The sequence below is a fragment of the Stylophora pistillata genome, chromosome 7, assembly GCF_964205215.1.
Source record: "Stylophora pistillata chromosome 7, jaStyPist1.2, whole genome shotgun sequence".
NCBI lineage: Eukaryota > Metazoa > Cnidaria > Anthozoa > Scleractinia > Pocilloporidae > Stylophora > Stylophora pistillata.
Window position 1 is genome coordinate 6,454,652 of NC_142525.1, and position 21,627 is coordinate 6,476,278.

Here is a 21,627-nt window from a genome sequence, read left to right on the forward strand (position 1 = left end):
CCAGAGGATTATGGCTGTATCTAGACATGGATTCCGGATTGGAGTGGTCAGTGAGCTCTGATATCTCCACTGGATCGAAATCATCACTGAGCGCTTGGATGACAGTTTTGCGACCACTCGAACTTGTGAATTTGCAGTCTAGTGTTTTTTGAAACCATGTTGTATCTAAAAGAGCCTAGTTCGTCGTCTGTATAGGCTACAATGGTTTCGATTTCGGGAAAAGATGCTTGACCCTTTTCGGCATTGATACCTGTTTTGGTTTTCTTTCGTAAAGCTTGTTTGGTTTTCCTCGGCGAGAACTGTCGTTTGGCTTTCTTCCCTCGTCTCTGGCATTTTGATTTTTTGCTATGCGTTTTCTCGTATTTTTGAGCGTGAGCTCAAAGCTCGTATTTTTGAAAGCTCTCGTATTTTTGAGCGTGAGCTTTGAGCCTCCAATTTTCTAAAAATTTCAATTTCAATTCAAAATTTGGAAGACATTCGTTTTCTATAAATTTGTTCATATTTGTTCATATTTTCGTAGCACTAGCTGTATTTACGTTAATTACGTTCGTAACAATAATTTTTGCTCGCGACTCACGTCAGCTATATCGCTTTATCCATTAGTGCGATTCCACGCTAAATACCCTCTCTTCCGGTGGACGTATTGACCAATCAGAGCGCGTGTTTACTTTAAGCTATGCGATTCTGATGTAGATTAGTTTGACGCTGCTTCCCACTTTTACAGAAAGTGCTTTAAATAGCTATATTTCTAAATTGTAAGTTCAAAACCTGGTCTGTATTTTTCCACTATGGCTTGAATAGATTTTTTTTTTAACTCACTAATATTAAATATATTCATAATATCTAGTCTGGTTAGCTTACAGCTTGGATGCTGTAAAGCTTCACATAGACTGGCAACACCGGTATCAGTGATCTTATTAATCCCCAGATTTAGTGTGGTTAGCTTACAGCTTGGATGCTGTAAAGCTTCACATAGACTGGCAACACCGGTATCAGTGATCTTATTACCACTCAGAGTTAGTGTGGTTAGCTTACAGCTTGGATGCTGTAAAGCTTCACATAGACTGGCAACACCGGTATCAGTGATCTTATTACCACTCAGAGTTAGTGTGGTTAGCTTACAGCTTGGATGCTGTAAAGCTTCACATAGACTGGTAACACCGGTAACAGTGATCTCATTAAAATTCAGATTTAGTGTGGTTAGCTTACAGCTTGGATGCTGTAAAGCTTCACATAGACTGGCAACACCGGTATCAGTGATCTTATTACCACTCAGAGTTAGTGTGGTTAGCTTACAGCTTGGATGCTGTAAAGCTTCACATAGACTGGTAACACCGGTAACAGTGATCTCATTAAAATTCAGATTTAGTGTGGTTAGCTTACAGCTTGGATGCTGTAAAGCTTCACATAGACTGGCAACACCGGTATCAGTGATCTTACTACTCCACAGATTTACGACTGATCCTCCTATAATCAATTCAGACACAAGAGAATGTTCATTGATCAGGGAATTACAGACTCGTTGTATTCCAGACATTGTTAGGTGGGAATTAAAAAGCACCAACTCCTTAACTGGGACGAACTTATCAGAACATTTGTGTTGTGCCTCTCCAGCTTTCTCTTTGTTTAGTTCACTGATAATGTCCAATACAAATGATAATGCAATGCAGTCTATATCAGATAAACACATGCATTGCATGACGCCGTCTGAACTACTGAACGCTTGCGGATGATTCCTGATAAAAATTTTAGCGAATTCTTTGTCTTGATACTCACTCAGACACTTTGCTCTGTAAAATCCAGTATCATTCCCTGAAACTTGACTACTGGTCAACAAGTTTTCCATCAGTTCCTCTTTTCCCTCACTTGACAAAATGCCAGCCATGAATTGGAAAACCATTTCAGAGCATTTCTCGACTGGAATACAATTTTCCTTTACAAACCAATGGGCAGCTAAGAATTCTTGGACAGTGAGATGTGTGAAGCTGAAGTGTTTCGTGGTTCTGATCGAACCAGTCCTGTAAGGCTGACCACAGTAAAGAAGACCGCTACCTTTCAGTTTGTTGACTTCTTCCAACTCAAAACCGCCTTCTATCTCGCTTTCATCAAAAGTTGGCTTCCTTTCAAGCAGAAGTTTTGCCGCTAGTTTTGATAATTTCTCTAATGTGGTTTTGATGACCGGAGGAGGCTTGAATTTGTTAGGAATTTCTTTGCGTCTGTATTCTGACTCAGAGCAGTGCTTAAGTTCAAAAATATCAATAAGTTTTGTGTAAATGTCGGTTGTTGAGACAGGAAGGTCACAAGGATTTCTTGTTTCGTTCAGAGTATACTCCATCTCGAAGCACAACAGATAACAGAGCATAGGAATATGAGCAAAACTGACTAGGTTCTCATTCTTCATGACATGTTCAAGCACAGCGCTCTTCATATTTTCGTTTTCCTTGAAGTACTTTTGAATGTATTCTTTAACCTGTTGTGAAGAAAATCCCACAATTTCTACGTACCGTTTAAAACGGATTCCTCCCAGCTTATCCGATTCATCAGGCCGCGAGGTTACAACAACGACAGAACCTTTCAGTATCTCTCCCTTGATGAGTTTTGAACATAATGCGGCCACCGGCATTTTACATCTAGCGTCATTCTGATATTCTTTCCCTGAGTTTCCAGTGATATAATCTTGATGGGAATACTCATCATAGCCGTCAAGGATAATCAAAACTTCTTCGGGATGGTTTACAATATACTCAAATGTAAGGTCATCTAATATTGAAGAAAAGTTTAAGATTTCTCCTAGGGTCACACGCTTTTTCTTAAGCAAATTCAATTGACGGAAAGTAAGTAAATAAGCAAATTTGAAATTTGGAATTTTAATGTTTTCTCTTGCCTGAAATAAATTGTTCTTTGCCCAATCGCGAATCAGCTTTTGGCAAAACAGAGATTTTCCAATCCCTGCTTTTCCAACGACAAGAATAGAATTAGGATTCTCCTGATCACTACTCGTGCCAAGAAATATTTCATCGCAGTGCTTAACTGGAGTACCGCTGACTTTTCCGAAATACTCAAGGTCTTCACTCCTTGAATATGTCTCATCATTCCTGGTGAGGCGTTTTCTTCCATGTTGTATGAGAAGATTAGTGAATATTTCATCCGTTTTCGCGTTGGAAATGGTGTGAGAGGCTAGCAGTTTGGGTTGGAACTCCGTTTGGTCTGTAATGGAAGTCTTTAAAGCTGTAGTGTAAGCAGTTATGGCTGAAGGATAAGAAAGGGAAAATATTTAATAAATAACAAGAACGCGAGGAGAACAGTTTGTGTACTTTACTGAATTCTTACTCCACAGGGTTGAACTTTTAAAGCTGTTGTGTAGGGACTTACGGCTAAACAGAAGGAGAAGGAAGATATCTTATTAATTATGTGAACACGAGTAAATGCAGTTTAAATACTTTCTATCGAATTCAGCACAGGGACATTAACTAACACAGAGCTGTGTGCTTGAAAAGTGACTATTGTGTCTATCAGTTGAGAAATCGATCCCTGTCCAAAGGATAGAAAGGTTGCTTCGTTAAAGCGTTATTCCTCATAGAGCCGAGTAAAATTAAGGATTAATTTCACGCGTGCTTTCAGAAATCTAATAAGATCAATAACGCATGCTGTTACGCACGTTCGTGGAAAGCCATTTCAGTTTTCACTTAGCTTTATTTTTGTACGACAACGTCAAAGAAATGAAAGCAACCCTGTTGAAAAACATTTGCCAGCAATGATATCAAAAGTTTAAGGCAAAGGTAACCTATTTTAACGTTTTCTAAATTTTGGTACTTGCCTGGGGAAACTACCAAAATTAAATTAAAATTGCCTTCTGTCTGAGCCAATCGGCATTTGGTAACTTTCCCCTCAGTCTATGTTACAAGGCCTAGAAGCGAAGTTTCGAGGGAAAATGTAACATCATTAGGACAGTCTCCGAGCCACGAACATTATCAGTCAGCAAACCAGAAAAGAGTTTATTTATTTTGTAACTCTTAATTTTCATATCGCGCATAAACCGCTCTTTAAAAAGCCAGAGTTGATCTGACGGCGGATGAGTATATGCGACCAGCTTTTTAATACAACTATCACTGGACTCAACAAAACGAGTTTGTTTTTCTTCTGTGTAAAAAAAAGAAACAGAGATGATAAGAGAAAACTTTGGAGGAGGCTTTTTTTCTCACTAGCTTTCTTTTCTTTCTGACGGAAACAATCAGAGGACAAATATCCACGCAGACGGAAGTTATTGCCTGATTACTTAGCTTTCCAATAAAATCGAACGAAAATTAATGGTAGGTTGTAATTCGTAATAATTGTTAACAAATCTTTCCCTCCCCCTTTCGCATGACAAGGTTGGTAACAACAACAATGAATTTTATGAAAAAGTTATCCTTGAGAGGGGAGTGGAGTGTTGTCAGAGTAGGTTGACAAGGGTTGCGTGACGTATTATTAAGGACGCTTAACCGGTCCTGTTAAGTCGCTTACAGCCATGCATGAAAGATGGAAAAATCTACATTTCTAAGACTCCATCACACTTAAGACCCCTCGTAACTAATTTGAGAAATAGATATTTCCGTCAATTTTGGAAAACCAGATTTTCCTCATTCTGAATCTCTGGTAAGAAGCACTCCATTGAGTTTAAATATAAGTCAGTGAGGATCTCTCAAGTGCACGATATCGCAGATCTGGTTTACGCTAAAGCAGATTTCTTTTTCTGATTCGTGACCAATCCGGGACCTTTAGGTAATGGATACATATAACCTAAAACACCAATTTGTAATTAGAACAGCGTTCCGACTTAGCCGCTACTTTGGAGATCAAGAAGGCCGCCGAGGTGGAGTTAAGAGTAGATTTTTTAATCTAAATACTTTAAAACCATTTTTTTAAGCTTTGAAGTTTACCTAACTTCATGGGAAAGTCTAAAGCTGCAATTGGCGACAAAATTGTCAACATATTAGTCTTTCTATTGCCCTGGTTAAGTTAACCTATTTTCCTGAATAGTCCCAGGCTCTTAGAGAAATATTTACATCATCGAACGACAGATATTGAAACAGATGCTTTGACAATTGGTTCCGTTCTCATCTAGTTTGGGAGTAAAGTCGAGGTGAAAAATCTGGTTAAAAACCGTTTCAAGGCGGAGCGTTGCTACTTTCATCGATGTAAAAAAACTGTAAAAAAATTATTACCTGTATCCCGTACTGCATGTACAACTGTATTTTGATGTTGGAACTTTTTGGAATGGGAAGGAAAGTGGTAAATTCCAGCTCACATATTTATGTTTTTTTTTTTTTCTTTTTTTACCCTCTCATGGTATCTGAAATTAACATCATATCGGTTTGAGATCAATGATTCAGGTTTTAAGTGAATGTCTTCGGGAAAACTTGGTTTAAACTGACATTTTCTTGTTTATTTAATGACTTAGGTACCAATGAATTACCCACTCAAGGTATGTGCAACATGTTTTGATAAATGAAACAATTTGTAGAGTTCCTTGTAGAGTTTGCGAAAATGAATGCTCACTGCATCAGACTTAAAGATGTTTTTCTCTCTGTCTTTCTTGGACTTTGTGTTGTACATGTAGGTTAAACTTTGCATGTCTTCCCAATGAGACAGGCTTCATTTAAGAAAATTGTTCTAGTTAAACAGCTTGTGGAAACTAGAAACTTTTAACCTTCCTTGGAGTTGTTAGTTGTGAAGCAAGCTTCAGTTAGTAGTAGTTGCACCAATGGATTTCCTATTTCCTCTCATTACTAACCAACCCATAATTCCACTACAGAGAATGCTTGTGACAATAATGATAATTGTAGAACTGATAGCGAACTTATGAATAATAATGATAAACAGTGAACTTGTCAGCGGCTATTTTAACTGACACGTTCAGTTATTGTAATCAAATGATGACAAATTAGAAAGATCTCAAAGCTGCAGTGTAGGCACCTACGGCTGAAAGATGAAAAAGAAAAATACTTGATAAGTAACCTGAACGCGAGGAAAAGTAGTTCAGTAGATACATTTCTCACCTTACTAGGGCTTAAGTGTAAAAATTAGAGTTTTTTGATTTCTGAATCAAACTCTTGACTTTCCTTTTAGAAAACTCCTGGAACTGCATGGGAGATCTTCCCAATTTCCCATCAATCTTTGAGTTAAAATAGCCGCTTATAAGTTCACTGTTTATCTTTATTTTTCACGGGTCCATATCATTATTACAACTGACATTTTTTGTCACAAGCCTGATTCTCCATCCAATATCTGTTCACACCTCATATGTACAGTAAAAACCCGCACATAAAAACCTAGCTTTTTCCAAGTGAGCCTTCGCATATTTTGATATAAATGTTGTTTAGTATGAGGTTAGACCCCCTAGGTTCTAACTTAGGTACTTAATTTCTGTTTGAAAGAAAAGAGATTTCTGTTCCTGGGTGTGGGTGTGACATGACGCTGTATACCAGCCTTAAAGTGCCCTGCTTTGACATTGTTAACCTATACACAGAGTTGGATACGTTGCACGAGGATGAATGCATTGACAGTTCAGTGAGTATGAGCGATACTCGGTGTAACGAACACTATTTTAGCAGTAGCGAGAACAAGGCTTGAAAAAAATTCAGGCCTGTACAGGATTCAAAGCAATGACCTCTGCGATACCGGTACAGCCGTACTCTACCAACTGAGCTAACAGCATAACTGGGAGCTGCTCATTATGTTGGTTCGTAGTAAACCCGTGAGTTGATGAGTCAACGTTTGAGAAAATATGTGAAAATCATATGTGAACTGCGGTTAAAGAAATGAGTATGAAGGCGATCTTCTCAGTAATGAAGACTACTTACACAGTAGTGAAAATAAGGCCTGAAAAAAAATTCAGGGCTGTACGGGATTCGAACCCACGGCCTCTTTTTTTTTTTTTTTTTTTTCCAAGCCTTATCAGTATTCACAAACGTTGACAATGCAGTGTTACGAGGATCGAATTATTTTTACTGAATCTGTCAAGCAGTCCCAGACTTTTCTGGAATTATCTATAATCTGTAATATTCCAGAAACTTCTCTCATGTGACTCAGCAGTTTCCAAAAATAGTACAACTTGTAATACGCTATAAATAGTAATAGAACATTCTAGATAACTAAAGTAAATGTATAAAAGCTGGCTTGTGAGAAGTACAATAGAGATTTGCCCGAGGTCTTACCCTCGTGGCTTGCTGACTGAACTTGTGGAAGCTATGATGTGACAAGGCTATGACCTTTTGACCTTGCGATATCCGGAGAGAAGAAAGAGAAGAAAAAGAAGATATCCGAGAAGGGAAGAAGATAAAGAATACAGAGTTCACTATGAAGTCGTCCGGAAGAATTTGTGTACACGGAAAGAAAGTCATGAATCAAGAAAGCCAAGCGCTGTGGTCTTCAGTCGGCGGAAGTTGGAGTTGGAGGTTGATCAAGACGATGAACACTTCTACGGCATAAAGGATTGTGAGCCTGCTTTATGAACTGCTTAACTTAATCTCTAACCTAAGTAGATTAAACATTGTAAAACTAATTAAATAATAGTTAAAATGGGTAACTGCTTGTTGTTACATTTTTGTTGCGTGCCATATATCGTACTCGGGAGTCTATATTCATATATGCTTTGTTAGCGGACATTTGTTGGTCATTCGTGCACGTAACAGCAGTATTCTGATCTTAAAACACTGGCTGGCTTTCGTTCCCTCTTTCGTATCCCATGTAATAATATATTTGAAAAACCTCCTTATTCTAAAAATAAATATGGCAATACTAAAGTTTACAAAGCAACCGGATAGGGGAACAATTGGACAAGGTTTCATACAATGGAACCCCTCAAAACCGGACACCCTTGGGAGCGGAGGAAATATCCGGTTTAGAGGGGTGTCCGGTTTACTAACTAAAGGTTTTACCCATAAGGCAATTTTTATGCAACATAATATACTATCTGACTGTAAGTACCAGTACATGGTACACGAACACTGGTAAAGCACATCAGTAAAGGAATTGACAACATGGACCACAAAGAAGCTTTTCAACGTCATTTTAGTTAATCTACCAAAAAAATTCAGTGTTAGACACAGGGTACTATGATCGCCGATTTTAATTCATTTGTAGACTTCTTTCTTCTTTAGAATATCACCCACAGCTCATTTCATTTACCGATCCCAAATTTACCGCTTAAAGCCTTCAGTCTTGGTCAAGGCACTGATCCCGCGCATTTGATCAACTGAATTCTCTTCTTTAACGATGACTCGATTTTCTGGCGTTTCTCTTGTCTCAAACATAGTGATGTTTGCTCCTTCGTTTGTTTTCGCAAGTGATTTCACCCGCAACATGGCAGTCTTTTAAGGTGACCCCCTATTGTCGTCATTCATTGTCGACTTTAGATTTTTTGCTTCAGCACCGATAGAACAATAAGTAGTTAGCCGATGCGCGTTTCTCATTTCTGATAGGGACTTCACACCTGCATGATTACGATTTTAATTTTAGTCACGTTTAAAAACGTGTGATTTGATTTTGGCGGCAAGCTTAAAACTTTCACGTCCGGTTTAACGAGGTCAATTTCTGTCAGTATGTGATTACGGACTGAAAAAAGGCGTCCGGTTTCCGGAAGTGAGGGGTTCCGGTTTGATAAATTTAAAAATAGAGAAAATGTATAACAGAGATTTTGGGGCCGAAAAAAAGGTCTGGTATCGAGAGGATTCCGGTTAAATGAGGGACCGGTTTAGAGGGGTTCCACTCTACTACTTAAATGAATGTGACTGGGGAGTTGATAGACCCAACGTCTCGACACTCCACTCTAGAGCCTTCAGCAGGGGTGATCTAATCGTTGTAATAAGAGGCCCCTCTACATATGCCCTTTTTTTCTGACAAGATGCAAATAGGCGTCAGGTGGCAAGCCGTTTTCATCACTATCCAAAGGAGCGTGGGACGAGTTGATATGCAAAGCTTCCAAACAAAGGCGCTGGTGGTAACGGCGATTGGTGGTTATAATTTTAATATTATCCCACCTAAATATGGACAAAGACGAAGTCAAGGTCGGTAAAAACGCAAAAAAAGGACGAGGCTAATAACAAGCCATCTTGCCTGAATAAGCTTGGTCAATAGAGAATGCTTTCTAGAGCAAAAAGGTCTCGCTAGAATGGCTAAAAAGCCAACTGTGTTTGCAGCACAATAAACCCCCAAGGGTCGTTTATGTTTTTGTTTAAACTGTTTTTATCGTTGACATCATATCAAAGTCACGAACTTTGTAAGTCCGCTCCAAGCACCTTTTTTTCCATGCACGGGATGAAAGCGGGCAGTCTCGGGCAGACTAGGTGGGCCAATCTTGCCCACTTACACAGGATTCGCCTCTTATTGCCCACAGGTGTTGTCAGCGGTATCACTAGAACTTGTACTGAGATTTTAGCTTGGAGTGGTTCTTATGCGAAGGGAACATAACTGGGAATTTTTAGCATAACAGGTTTTTGAATTTTAGATTTTTATAGGCAAGTTTTTACGGTATCTCATAAAACCCAACGATCTTTTCTTTCTCCAAAATCTCAGTACGAGAACGCAGGAAGGAAAAACTCTAAAAGTCCCATGCATTCTATGATGCACAAATCATTACATAACCACTGTATGCAGTGACCAAAAACATCAACGCTACAAGTAACTTCAAAAAGTATACCACGCCAGACTTACCTCGAGTGGGTAGTTTTAGCATAAAAGGTTTAAAAATTTTAGCTTCTACTATGCGGTTTTTCCTCTATCTCATAAAACTTTATAATTTTTTCTTCCTCCGGGGAAATAAATAGTGCTCAGTCCTCACTGCATACTCGTTACCAGCTGTAAGGTTGATAAGTTATAGAAGAAGGAAATAAATAGTGCTCAGTCCTCACTGCATACTCGTTACCACCTGTCAGGTTGATAAGTTACAGAAGAAGGAAATAAATAGTGCTCAGTCCTCACTGCATACTCGTTACCACATGTCAGATTGATAAGTTATAGAAGAAGGAAATAAATAGTGCTCACTCCTCACTGCATACTCGTTACCACCAGTCAGGTTGATAAGTTATAGAAGAAGGAAATAAATAGTGCTCAGTCCTCACTGCATACTCGTTACCACCTGTCAGGTTGATAAGTTATAGAAGAAGGAAATAAATAGTGCTCAGTCCTCACTGCATACTCGTTACCACCAGTCAGGTTGATAAGTTATAGAAGAAGGAAATAAATAGTGCTCAGTCCTCACTGCATACTCGTTACCACCAGTCAGGTTGCTAAGTTATAGAAGAAGGAAATAAATAGTGCTCACTCCTCACTGCATACTCGTTACCACCAGTCAGGTTGATAAGTTATAGAAGAAGGAAATAAATAGTGCTCAGTCCTCACTGCATACTCGTTACCACCAGTCAGGTTGATAAGTTATAGAAGAAGGAAATAAATAGTGCTCAGTCCTCACTGCATACTCGTTACCACCAGTCAGGTTGATAAGTTATAGAAGAAGGAAATAAATAGTGCTCAGTCCTCACTGCATACTCGTTACCACCAGTCAGGTTGATAAGTTATAGAAGAAGGAAATAAATAGTGCTCAGTCCTCACTGCATACTCGTTACCACCAGTCAGGTTGATAAGTTATAGAAGAAGGAAATAAATAGTGCTCAGTCCTCACTGCATACTCGTTACCACCAGTCAGGTTGATAAGTTATAGAAGAAGGAAATAAATAGTGCTCACTCCTCACTGCATACTCGTTACCACCAGTCAGGTTGATAAGTTATAGAAGAAGGAAATAAATAGTGCTCACTCCTCACTGCATACTCGTTACCACCAGTCAGGTTGATAAGTTATAGAAGAAGGAAATAAATAGTGCTCAGTCCTCAGTGCATACTCGTTACCACCTGTCAGGTTGATAGGTTATAGAAGAAGGAAATAAATAGTGCTCAGTCCTCACTGCATACTCGTTACCACCAGTCAGGTTGATAAGTTATAGAAGAAGGAAATAAATAGTGCTCAGTCCTCACTGCATACTCGTTACCACCAGTCAGGTTGATAAGTTATAGAAGAAGGAAATAAATAGTGCTCAGTCCTCACTGCATACTCGTTACCACCAGTCAGGTTGATAAGTTATAGAAGAAGGAAATAAATAGTACTCAGTCCTCACTGCATACTCGTTACCACCAGTCAGGTTGATAAGTTATAGAAGAAGGAAATAAATAGTGCTCAGTCCTCACTGCATACTCGTTACCACCAGTCAGGTTGATAAGTTATAGAAGAAGGAAATAAATAGTGCTCAGTCCTCACTGCATACTCGTTACCACCAGTCAGGTTGATAAGTTATAGAAGAAGGAAATAAATAGTGCTCAGTCCTCACTGCATACTCGTTACCACCAGTCAGGTTGATAAGTTATAGAAGAAGGAAAGAAATAGTGCTCAGTCCTCACTGCATACTCGTTACCACCAGTCAGGTTGATAAGTTATAGAAGAAGGAAATAAATAGTGCTCAGTCCTCACTGCATACTCGTTACCACCAGTCAGGTTGATAAGTTACAGAAGAAGGAAATAAATAGTGCTCAGTCCTCACTGCATACTCGTTACCACCTGTCAGGTTGATAAGTTATAGAAGAAGGAAATAAATAGTGCTCACTCCTCACTGCATACTCGTTACCACCAGTCAGGTTGATAAGTTATAGAAGAAGGAAATAAATAGTGCTCAGTCCTCACTGCATACTCGTTACCACCTGTCAGGTTGATAAGTTATAGAAGAAGGAAATAAATAGTGCTCAGTCCTCACTGCATACTCGTTACCACCTGTCAGGTTGATAAGTTATAGAAGAAGGAAATAAATAGTGCTCACTCCTCACTGCATACTCGTTACCACCTGTCAGGTTGATAAGTTATAGAAGAAGGAAATAAATAGTGCTCAGTCCTCACTGCATACTCGTTACCACCAGTCAGGTTGATAAGTTATAGAAGAAGGAAATAAATAGTGCTCAGTCCTCACTGCATACTCGTTACCACCTGTCAGGTTGATAAGTTATAGAAGAAGGAAATAAATAGTGCTCAGGCCTCACTGCATACTCGTTACCACCTGTCAGGTTGATAAGTTATAGAAGAAGGAAATAAATAGTGCTCAGTCCTCACTGCATACTCGTTACCACCAGTCAGGTTGATAAGTTATAGAAGAAGGAAATAAATAGTGCTCACTCATCACTGCATACTCGTTACCACCAGTCAGGTTGATAAGTTATAGAAGAAGGAAATAAATAGTGCTCAGTCCTCACTGCATACTCGTTACCACCAGTCAGGTTGATAAGTTACAGAAGAAGGAAATAAATAGTGCTCAGTCCTCACTGCATACTCGTTACCACCTGTCAGGTTGATAAGTTATAGAAGAAGGAAATAAATAGTGCTCACTCCTCACTGCATACTCGTTACCACCAGTCAGGTTGATAAGTTATAGAAGAAGGAAATAAATAGTGCTCAGTCCTCACTGCATACTCGTTACCACCTGTCAGGTTGATAAGTTATAGAAGAAGGAAATAAATAGTGCTCAGTCCTCCCTGCATACTCGTTACCACCTGTCAGGTTGATAAGTTATAGAAGAAGGAAATAAAGAGTGCTCACTCCTCACTGCATACTCGTTACCACCAGTCAGGTTGATAAGTTATAGAAGAAGGAAATAAATAGTGCTCAGTCCTCACTGCATACTCGTTACCACCAGTCAGGTTGATAAGTTATAGAAGAAGGAAATAAATAGTGCTCAGTCCTCACTGCATACTCGTTACCACCTGTCAGGTTGATAAGTTATAGAAGAAGGAAATAAATAGTGCTCAGTCCTCACTGCATACTCGTTACCACCAGTCAGGTTGATAAGTTATAGAAGAAGGAAATAAATAGTGCTCAGTCCTCACTGCATACTCGTTACCACCTGTCAGGTTGATAAGTTATAGAAGAAGGAAATAAATAGTGCTCAGTCCTCACTGCATACTCGTTACCACCAGTCAGGTTGATAAGTTATAGAAGAAGGAAATAAATAGTGCTCAGTCCTCACTGCATACTCGTTACCACCAGTCAGGTTGATAAGTTATAGAAGAAGGAAATAAATAGTGCTCAGTCCTCACTGCATACTCGTTACCACCAGTCAGGTTGATAAGTTATAGAAGAAGGAAATAAATAGTGCTCACTCCTCACTGCATACTCGTTACCACCAGTCAGGTTGATAAGTTATAGAAGAAGGAAATAAATAGTGCTCACTCCTCACTGCATACTCGTTACCACCAGTCAGGTTGATAAGTTATAGAAGAAGGAAATAAATAGTGCTGAGTCCTCAGTGCATACTCGTTACCACCTGTCAGGTTGATAGGTTATAGAAGAAGGAAATAAATAGTGCTCAGTCCTCACTGCATACTCGTTACCACCAGTCAGGTTGATAAGTTATAGAAGAAGGAAATAAAGAGTGCTCAGTCCTCACTGCATACTCGTTACCACCTGTCAGGTTGATAAGTTATAGAAGAAGGAAATAAATAGTGCTCAGTCCTCACTGCATACTCGTTACCACCTGTCAGGTTGATAAGTTATAGAAGAAGGAAATAAATAGTGCTCAGTCCTCACTGCATACTCGTTACCACCTGTCAGGTTGATAAGTTATAGAAGAACTAAATAAATAGTGCTCACTCCTCACTGCATACTCGTTACCACCAGTCAGGTTGATAAGTTATAGAAGAAGGAAATAAATAGTGCTCAGTCCTCACTGCATACTCGTTACCACCAGTCAGGTTGATAAGTTATAGAAGAAGGAAATAAATAGTGCTCAGTCCTCACTGCATACTCGTTACCACCAGTCAGGTTGATAAGTTATAGAAGAAGGAAATAAATAGTACTCAGTCCTCACTGCATACTCGTTACCACCAGTCAGGTTGATAAGTTATAGAAGAAGGAAATAAATAGTGCTCAGTCCTCACTGCATACTCGTTACCACCAGTCAGGTTGATAAGTTATAGAAGAAGGAAATAAATAGTGCTCAGTCCTCACTGCATACTCGTTACCACCAGTCAGGTTGATAAGTTATAGAAGAAGGAAATAAATAGTGCTCAGTCCTCACTGCATACTCGTTACCACCAGTCAGGTTGATAAGTTATAGAAGAAGGAAAGAAATAGTGCTCAGTCCTCACTGCATACTCGTTACCACCAGTCAGGTTGATAAGTTATAGAAGAAGGAAATAAATAGTGCTCAGTCCTCACTGCATACTCGTTACCACCAGTCAGGTTGATAAGTTACAGAAGAAGGAAATAAATAGTGCTCAGTCCTCACTGCATACTCGTTACCACCTGTCAGGTTGATAAGTTATAGAAGAAGGAAATAAATAGTGCTCACTCCTCACTGCATACTCGTTACCACCAGTCAGGTTGATAAGTTATAGAAGAAGGAAATAAATAGTGCTCAGTCCTCACTGCATACTCGTTACCACCTGTCAGGTTGATAAGTTATAGAAGAAGGAAATAAATAGTGCTCAGTCCTCACTGCATACTCGTTACCACCTGTCAGGTTGATAAGTTATAGAAGAAGGAAATAAATAGTGCTCACTCCTCACTGCATACTCGTTACCACCTGTCAGGTTGATAAGTTATAGAAGAAGGAAATAAATAGTGCTCAGTCCTCACTGCATACTCGTTACCACCAGTCAGGTTGATAAGTTATAGAAGAAGGAAATAAATAGTGCTCAGTCCTCACTGCATACTCGTTGCCACCTGTCAGGTTGATAAGTTATAGAAGAAGGAAATAAATAGTGCTCAGTCCTCACTGCATACTCGTTACCACCTGTCAGGTTGATAAGTTATAGAAGAAGGAAATAAATAGTGCTCAGTCCTCACTGCATACTCGTTACCACCAGTCAGGTTGATAAGTTATAGAAGAAGGAAATAAATAGTGCTCACTCCTCACTGCATACTCGTTACCACCAGTCAGGTTGATAAGTTATAGAAGAAGGAAATAAATAGTGCTCAGTCCTCACTGCATACTCGTTACCACCAGTCAGGTTGATAAGTTACAGAAGAAGGAAATAAATAGTGCTCAGTCCTCACTGCATACTCGTTACCACCTGTCAGGTTGATAAGTTATAGAAGAAGGAAATAAATAGTGCTCACTCCTCACTGCATACTCGTTACCACCAGTCAGGTTGATAAGTTATAGAAGAAGGAAATAAATAGTGCTCAGTCCTCACTGCATACTCGTTACCACCTGTCAGGTTGATAAGTTATAGAAGAAGGAAATAAATAGTGCTCAGTCCTCACTGCATACTCGTTACCACCTGTCAGGTTGATAAGTTATAGAAGAAGGAAATAAATAGTGCTCAGTCCTCACTGCATACTCGTTACCACCTGTCAGGTTGATAAGTTATAGAAGAAGGAAATAAATAGTGCTCAGTCCTCACTGCATACTCGTTACCACCAGTCAGGTTGATAAGTTATAGAAGAAGGAAATAAATAGTGCTCAGTCCTCACTGCATACTCGTTACCACCTGTCAGGTTGATAAGTTATAGAAGAAGGAAATAAATAGTGCTCACTCCTCACTGCATACTCGTTACCACCTGTCAGGTTGATAAGTTATAGAAGAAGGAAATAAATAGTGCTCAGTCCTCACTGCATACTCGTTACCACCAGTCAGGTTGATAAGTTATAGAAGAAGGAAATAAATAGTGCTCACTCCTCACTGCATACTCGTTACCACCTGTCAGGTTGATAAGTTATAGAAGAAGGAAATAAATAGTGCTCAGTCCTCACTGCATACTCGTTACCACCTGTCAGGTTGATAAGTTATAGAAGAAGGAAATAAATAGTGCTCAGTCCTCACTGCATACTCGTTACCACATGTCAGATTGATAAGTTATAGAAGAAGGAAATAAATAGTGCTCAGTCCTCACTGCATACTCGTTGCCACCTGTCAGGTTGATAAGTTATAGAAGAAGGAAATAAATAGTGCTCACTCCTCACTGCATACTCGTTACCACCTGTCAGGTTGATAAGTTATAGAAGAAGGAAATAAATAGTGCTCAGTCCTCACTGCATACTCGTTACCACCAGTCAGGTTGATAAGTTATAGAAGAATGAAATAAATAGTGCTCAGTCCTCACTGCATACTCGCTACCACCAGTCAGGTTGATAAGTTATAGAAGAAGGAAATAAATAGTGCTCAGTCCTCACTGCATACTCGTTACCACCAGTCAGGTTGATAAGTTATAGAAGAAGGAAATAAATAGTGCTCACTCCTCACTGCATACTCGTTACCACCAGTCAGGTTGATAAGTTATAGAAGAAGGAAATAAATAGTGCTCAGTCCTCACTGCATACTCGTTACCACCAGTCAGGTTGATAAGTTACAGAAGAAGGAAATAAATAGTGCTCAGTCCTCACTGCATACTCGTTACCACCAGTCAGGTTGATAAGTTATAGAAGAAGGAAATAAATAGTGCTCACTCCTCACTGCATACTCGTTACCACCAGTCAGGTTGATAAGTTATAGAAGAGGGAAATAAATAGTGCTCAGTCCTCACTGCATACTCGTTACCACCTGTCAGGTTGATAAGTTATAGAAGAAGGAAATAAATAGTGCTCAGTCCTCACTGCATACTCGTTACCACCTGTCAGGTTGATAAGTTATAGAAGAAGGAAATAAATAGTGCTCAGTCCTCACTGCATACTCGTTACCACCTGTCAGGTTGATAAGTTATAGAAGAAGGAAATAAATAGTGCTCAGTCCTCACTGCATACTCGTTACCACCAGTCAGGTTGATAAGTTATAGAAGAAGGAAATAAATAGTGCTCAGTCCTCACTGCATACTCGTTACCACCTGTCAGGTTGATAAGTTATAGAAGAAGGAAATAAATAGTGCTCAGTCCTCACTGCATACTCGTTACCACCTGTCAGGTTGATAAGTTATAGAAGAAGGAAATAAATAGTGCTCAGTCCTCACTGCATACTCGTTACCACCAGTCAGGTTGATAAGTTATAGAAGAAGGAAATAAATAGTGCTCAGTCCTCACTGCATACTCGTTACCACCTGTCAGGTTGATAAGTTATAAAAGAAGGAAATAAATAGTGCTCACTCCTCACTGCATACTCGTTACCACCAGTCAGGTTGATAAGTTATAGAAGAAGGAAATAAATAGTGCTCAGTCCTCACTGCATACTCGTTACCACCAGTCAGGTTGATAAGTTACAGAAGAAGGAAATAAATAGTGCTCAGTCCTCACTGCATACTCGTTACCACCTGTCAGGTTGATAAGTTATAGAAGAAGGAAATAAATAGTGCTCAGTCCTCACTGCATACTCGTTACCACTTGCCAGGTTGATAAGTTATAGAAGAAGGAAATAAATAGTGCTCACTCCTCACTGCATACTCGTTACCACTTGCCAGGTTGATAAGTTGTGGAAGGAAATCCATATCTACCAACTAAAGGTTGGTTCACAACATCACCAAGGAAAGTAGGTGGTGAAAAGTTTCTAGTTTGTACAAACCTTTCAAAGTAGCAAAATGTGATGAAATGAAGTCTGTTCAATGGAAAAACTATAAAATTCTGATACATTCTATGATATACAGATCATTACATAAATACAGTATGCAGTGAGAAAGAAAACATCACCAATCAGCCAAGTAACTACACAAACTCTTTCACTCATTCGAACATGTCGGACTTACCTTGAGGGGGTAACTCACTAACATCTAAATTATTCAATAAATATAAAAAAGGGCGTGAGTTTAACGCAATTTTTCATAACATATTCACTTCAAATTTGGATCATTCATCTAAAACTAATATGATGTCAAATTCAGGCTCCAAAAAGTTAAAAAAATAACAGAAATAAACATCACAATCCTTTGTATTCCAAAAGGTTTCAACATCAAAATACATTTGTATGAGCAGTACTGGATAACTCTAATCTTTTCGTGTTAAACAACTTTATGTGTTGCAAATTGGCCCAAAAACATACTATAATTCACTTCAAATCACTTTGGAACATGTCATTATTCTGAGTTTTCCATATTTTGGCTTTGTTATATAAACCAAGCTTACTATGGAGTACTCAAGTTTCTCCCAATCACTTCAACATTTAAATCTCATGAGTGATCAGCATCTAATTTCTCTTTACAGTGATACTGCTGAGTCATTCATAAAGATAATGGGAATAGAGGAAATGATCGCTAACCTAAGAAGCTTAGATTGTTCAACAAATTCTCCTTGTCAGTTCCATAGTAAATGCACAAAGAAAGCTATGGAGAATATGAATACAGATGTCAGGGTGTAAAGGCTTAAAGAAACCATCCGAAACCCTTATAGGAAATCAAGACTGGGGTAACTTGATTGATTTCCTATTTGTGAATTATTACTGAATAACTCATTTTTGTTTTTGATCCATACAAGAATATGTGACCTCTCACGGGAAAACGTGAACGGTTAGCGGTTTTAAACGGATAGCCGTTCACCAGCCATTCATCGGCCGTTCGACTGGATTGGCATGCGATTTGAACGCCTCAAGCTATCCGTTCTAGAATATTCATCATCCGTTCGAACCGTTGGAGCTATCCGTTTAAGAAACTTCATCATCCGTTCGAACCCCTCTAGCCATCCGTTCTTGAATATTCATAATCCATTCGAACGCCTCCAGCTATCCGTTCTTGAATATTCATCATCCGTTCAAACGGTTCGAGCTATCCGTTCGAGAAAATTCATCAGCCGTTCACTTGGCACTTTGGCAACGATGGTAGAAACATTTTCGGTGTGATCGCAATCCATATCTTCTCTCTTTGAATTCTCCCTTTTGTGATTGTGTGAAATGGCGGTAATTGACACAAGTTGTTAGCAGGTACCAAGGCAACGCATTTTGATGGACTAACAGGGAAGCTGGGATTATGGAAATTTAAACCTGAATTGAAGTTGAGAAGTATCGAATTTTATGCTTTTCGCGTGCAAGTTCCTTGGTTGTATTTTATCTTAATCGATCAAATTCAATGTCATACATGTAACTATAAGTCATAACACTTTTGCTACTAAGAAAATACAGGTGTCAGACTGCACTGTGTGAGTCAAAAAAAATTTGACCCCTGTGATGACAAATATTGTTGGTCATAAGAGGACAGAGCATACTACTCCTTATTGATTTGTCAAATTATGTTCAAGCAAACCAATTTTCTCAATTTATTCTCACCTCATGCATATGACTGATCCTTCCAGAGTAAAGCAACAGTCTTTCTGTCAGTGTGGTTTTTCCAGAGTCAATGTGAGCAGAGATACCAATATTTCTAATTTTTGACACATCCCTCAATCAAAATAAAGGAGAGATTGCTGTTTTTAAAGCACACAGCCAAGGCCACGAATGTTGAAAAAGCACTCATCCAGAAATAAATAGTTCCACAAGGGACCTGCATGTATAAAAGTAATGAACACTGCAGAAAAACCAAGGCTTTCCCTAGGTAACCAGGGTTCTTGCTAAAGAGTTTCATAGGAGGTAAAAAATAAGATCTAGTAGGCAACTTTGTTACCTTACCCTATGCTGGGGTGTGTGGGCCGCACAGGCCTCCACTAGGGTCTAGGGGTAGGTTTTCCATGCCATGTTGCTAACTGCGACATTTCTCCAAAAATGCTGGGCCTTTTCACTTGACCGTGAGAAGAATGGAATGGAAAACATGGTGGTCATTTCATGAAGTGACTGCGAGGGATGAATTTGGTCAAAAAAGCAGGATTTCTTTAACATATGGTGTATTTTCAAACCAGTAACATGTGATAGATTTCTTCACAACATTGGTTGGAAGGAGAAAATATGTATTTTTTCAAAAAAAAAAAAAAAAAAAATCATTGGATAACTTCAGTAAACATTTCAGTCCCAGGTCTTAGTGAAATAGCTGGTAAAATTTATTTGAACAGCTAGTAAAAATAACCAGTTACCAGCTCTTAACAAGAACCCTGAGTAACATAGTAGCAGAAAATACATAGGTAAACTCAGGAGAACCACCAGGATTTCTTCAAAGGCAGTAGGAAGTCACACTGCATCAAACAGAGGGCACACAACAGAATGTTATGTTGACTGTGACCCTGTGTTTTACTCAGTGTGACAAAAAGAGGCTTACAGAGGTGGGGGGGGGGGAGTTCACAGGCACCTAGAGACCTCCCCCCTAGCTACATTCTTAAGAGTAGCGGGATAATATCACTATTCAGGTGGGAATAAAAGACAAGGTAGAGGAGGTGGACAAAAATTAACATCGGTGAACATTTAATTTAGTTAAAAGCTGTTTACATTCCCCGAGGAGATTGTGTACCTTAAATAATATTAAACTTATGGGCACTTACCGTTACTCCAGACGCGAAAAAACGAACTTTAACCTACAAAAAATAAGAATCTGTTTGTAAGATTCAAGACAAATTAATAACGAAAGATAAGTACAACAAGGTCAAATCAAGTACTGCAGTACAAATAAATGCAGTTTTTACTCCCTTATATATTGTATCAAACTCGATCTGGAATTATTCTTTCCTTATAGATATCAAAATAGAAGAATGACAATTCAAAATGATCTTACTCTTTTGATTTCTGATTCTATCGTTACTTCGATCTCAAAACTTTCATAACCTTTGAAGTAAAACAAATCGCATTGTTGGAGAAAGACGTGCGATTATCTAAGCTTTTCACTATTTCCTTTATTGAGAATTCTTGTTTCGTTAAAATTCATTAAAGCTAACATAACGGTTCAAACACCAAGGTTAAAAATCTTACATTACGAACAAGAAGGCGAAGTTCAGATCGCTGGATCAACAGTGTCGTTAAACCCATTTCTCGAGCTAAAGCATTACAGTCCGTATTTTTAAGGAACCTTCTAAGTAGTTTTCACCAGGCGCACGTGAACCAGTTAGCGCATGACCAGACAATACCTACTGCTGCTTACCAGTTTCGTGGAAAAATGAGAAAGCCATTTCCAGGGCTGAATAATGAAATGCTTACGACAGAGCGAATGCCGTCAACAACGCGGGCTCAAATGTTCTAGGTCTAAAATTTAGCGAGGAAAATAATAAGGGCTGACTTTTAAAACCGAGGAACTCTGTTTTCGTCGGAGGCATTTTCCTATTTCCAGAGGTTTTAAGGAGAAAATTAATTTTTGAAAATTTTAGGGGGTGTACCAGGTTTTTGGAGGTTGTTCTGTTAAAGAAAAGCGGCAAGGAAATGACGCCTCAAAGCAACAGAATAGGAAATCAACAATGCGAACGACTCAAAATCCGTATCTCCGCGGCAAAATCCAGCGCATGCGTGAACGTTATTCGGCTCTGTTATCTGCAAACACATGTTATGTGATTCTTGATTTTATATCTGTTATATCTGTTATTAAACACGGTTTTAGGCGCCGCCGATTTTTAAACCAGCTGAGTAATCAGGCCTAACACCTGATGAATGGCGTGCGTGGAGCAGAATTAATGCACAGCTCGCCAATAGCTCTCTCTCTGCTCATCACAAAAAGACAGAAAAATCATAATTTGAATCAAGAATAGTTTTATTTGTGACTCCAGCTTGTGCATACAGATATACAAATCGCCAGAAGATAGATAAAAATAAAACTATGATGAACTGGTGGATAACCTGTGCAGAGTATAT

At 39.0% G+C, this 21,627-nt stretch overlaps 1 protein-coding gene and 1 long non-coding RNA gene across 2 annotated transcripts in view; one reads left to right on the top strand and one right to left on the bottom strand.

Annotated features, from left to right (window-relative positions):
* Window positions 1–21,627, top strand: part of LOC148726371 (uncharacterized) — a 447,217-nt gene that overhangs the window by 106,272 nt on the left and 319,318 nt on the right. The window lies entirely within an intron of this gene.
* LOC148726381 (NACHT, LRR and PYD domains-containing protein 3-like) lies at window positions 668–3,259 on the bottom strand (the record flags this gene model as incomplete). Its single annotated transcript, XM_088727364.1, has 1 exon — window positions 668–3,259. A coding segment is annotated over one exon (2,511 nt), but the record flags the coding sequence as incomplete, so codon positions are not given.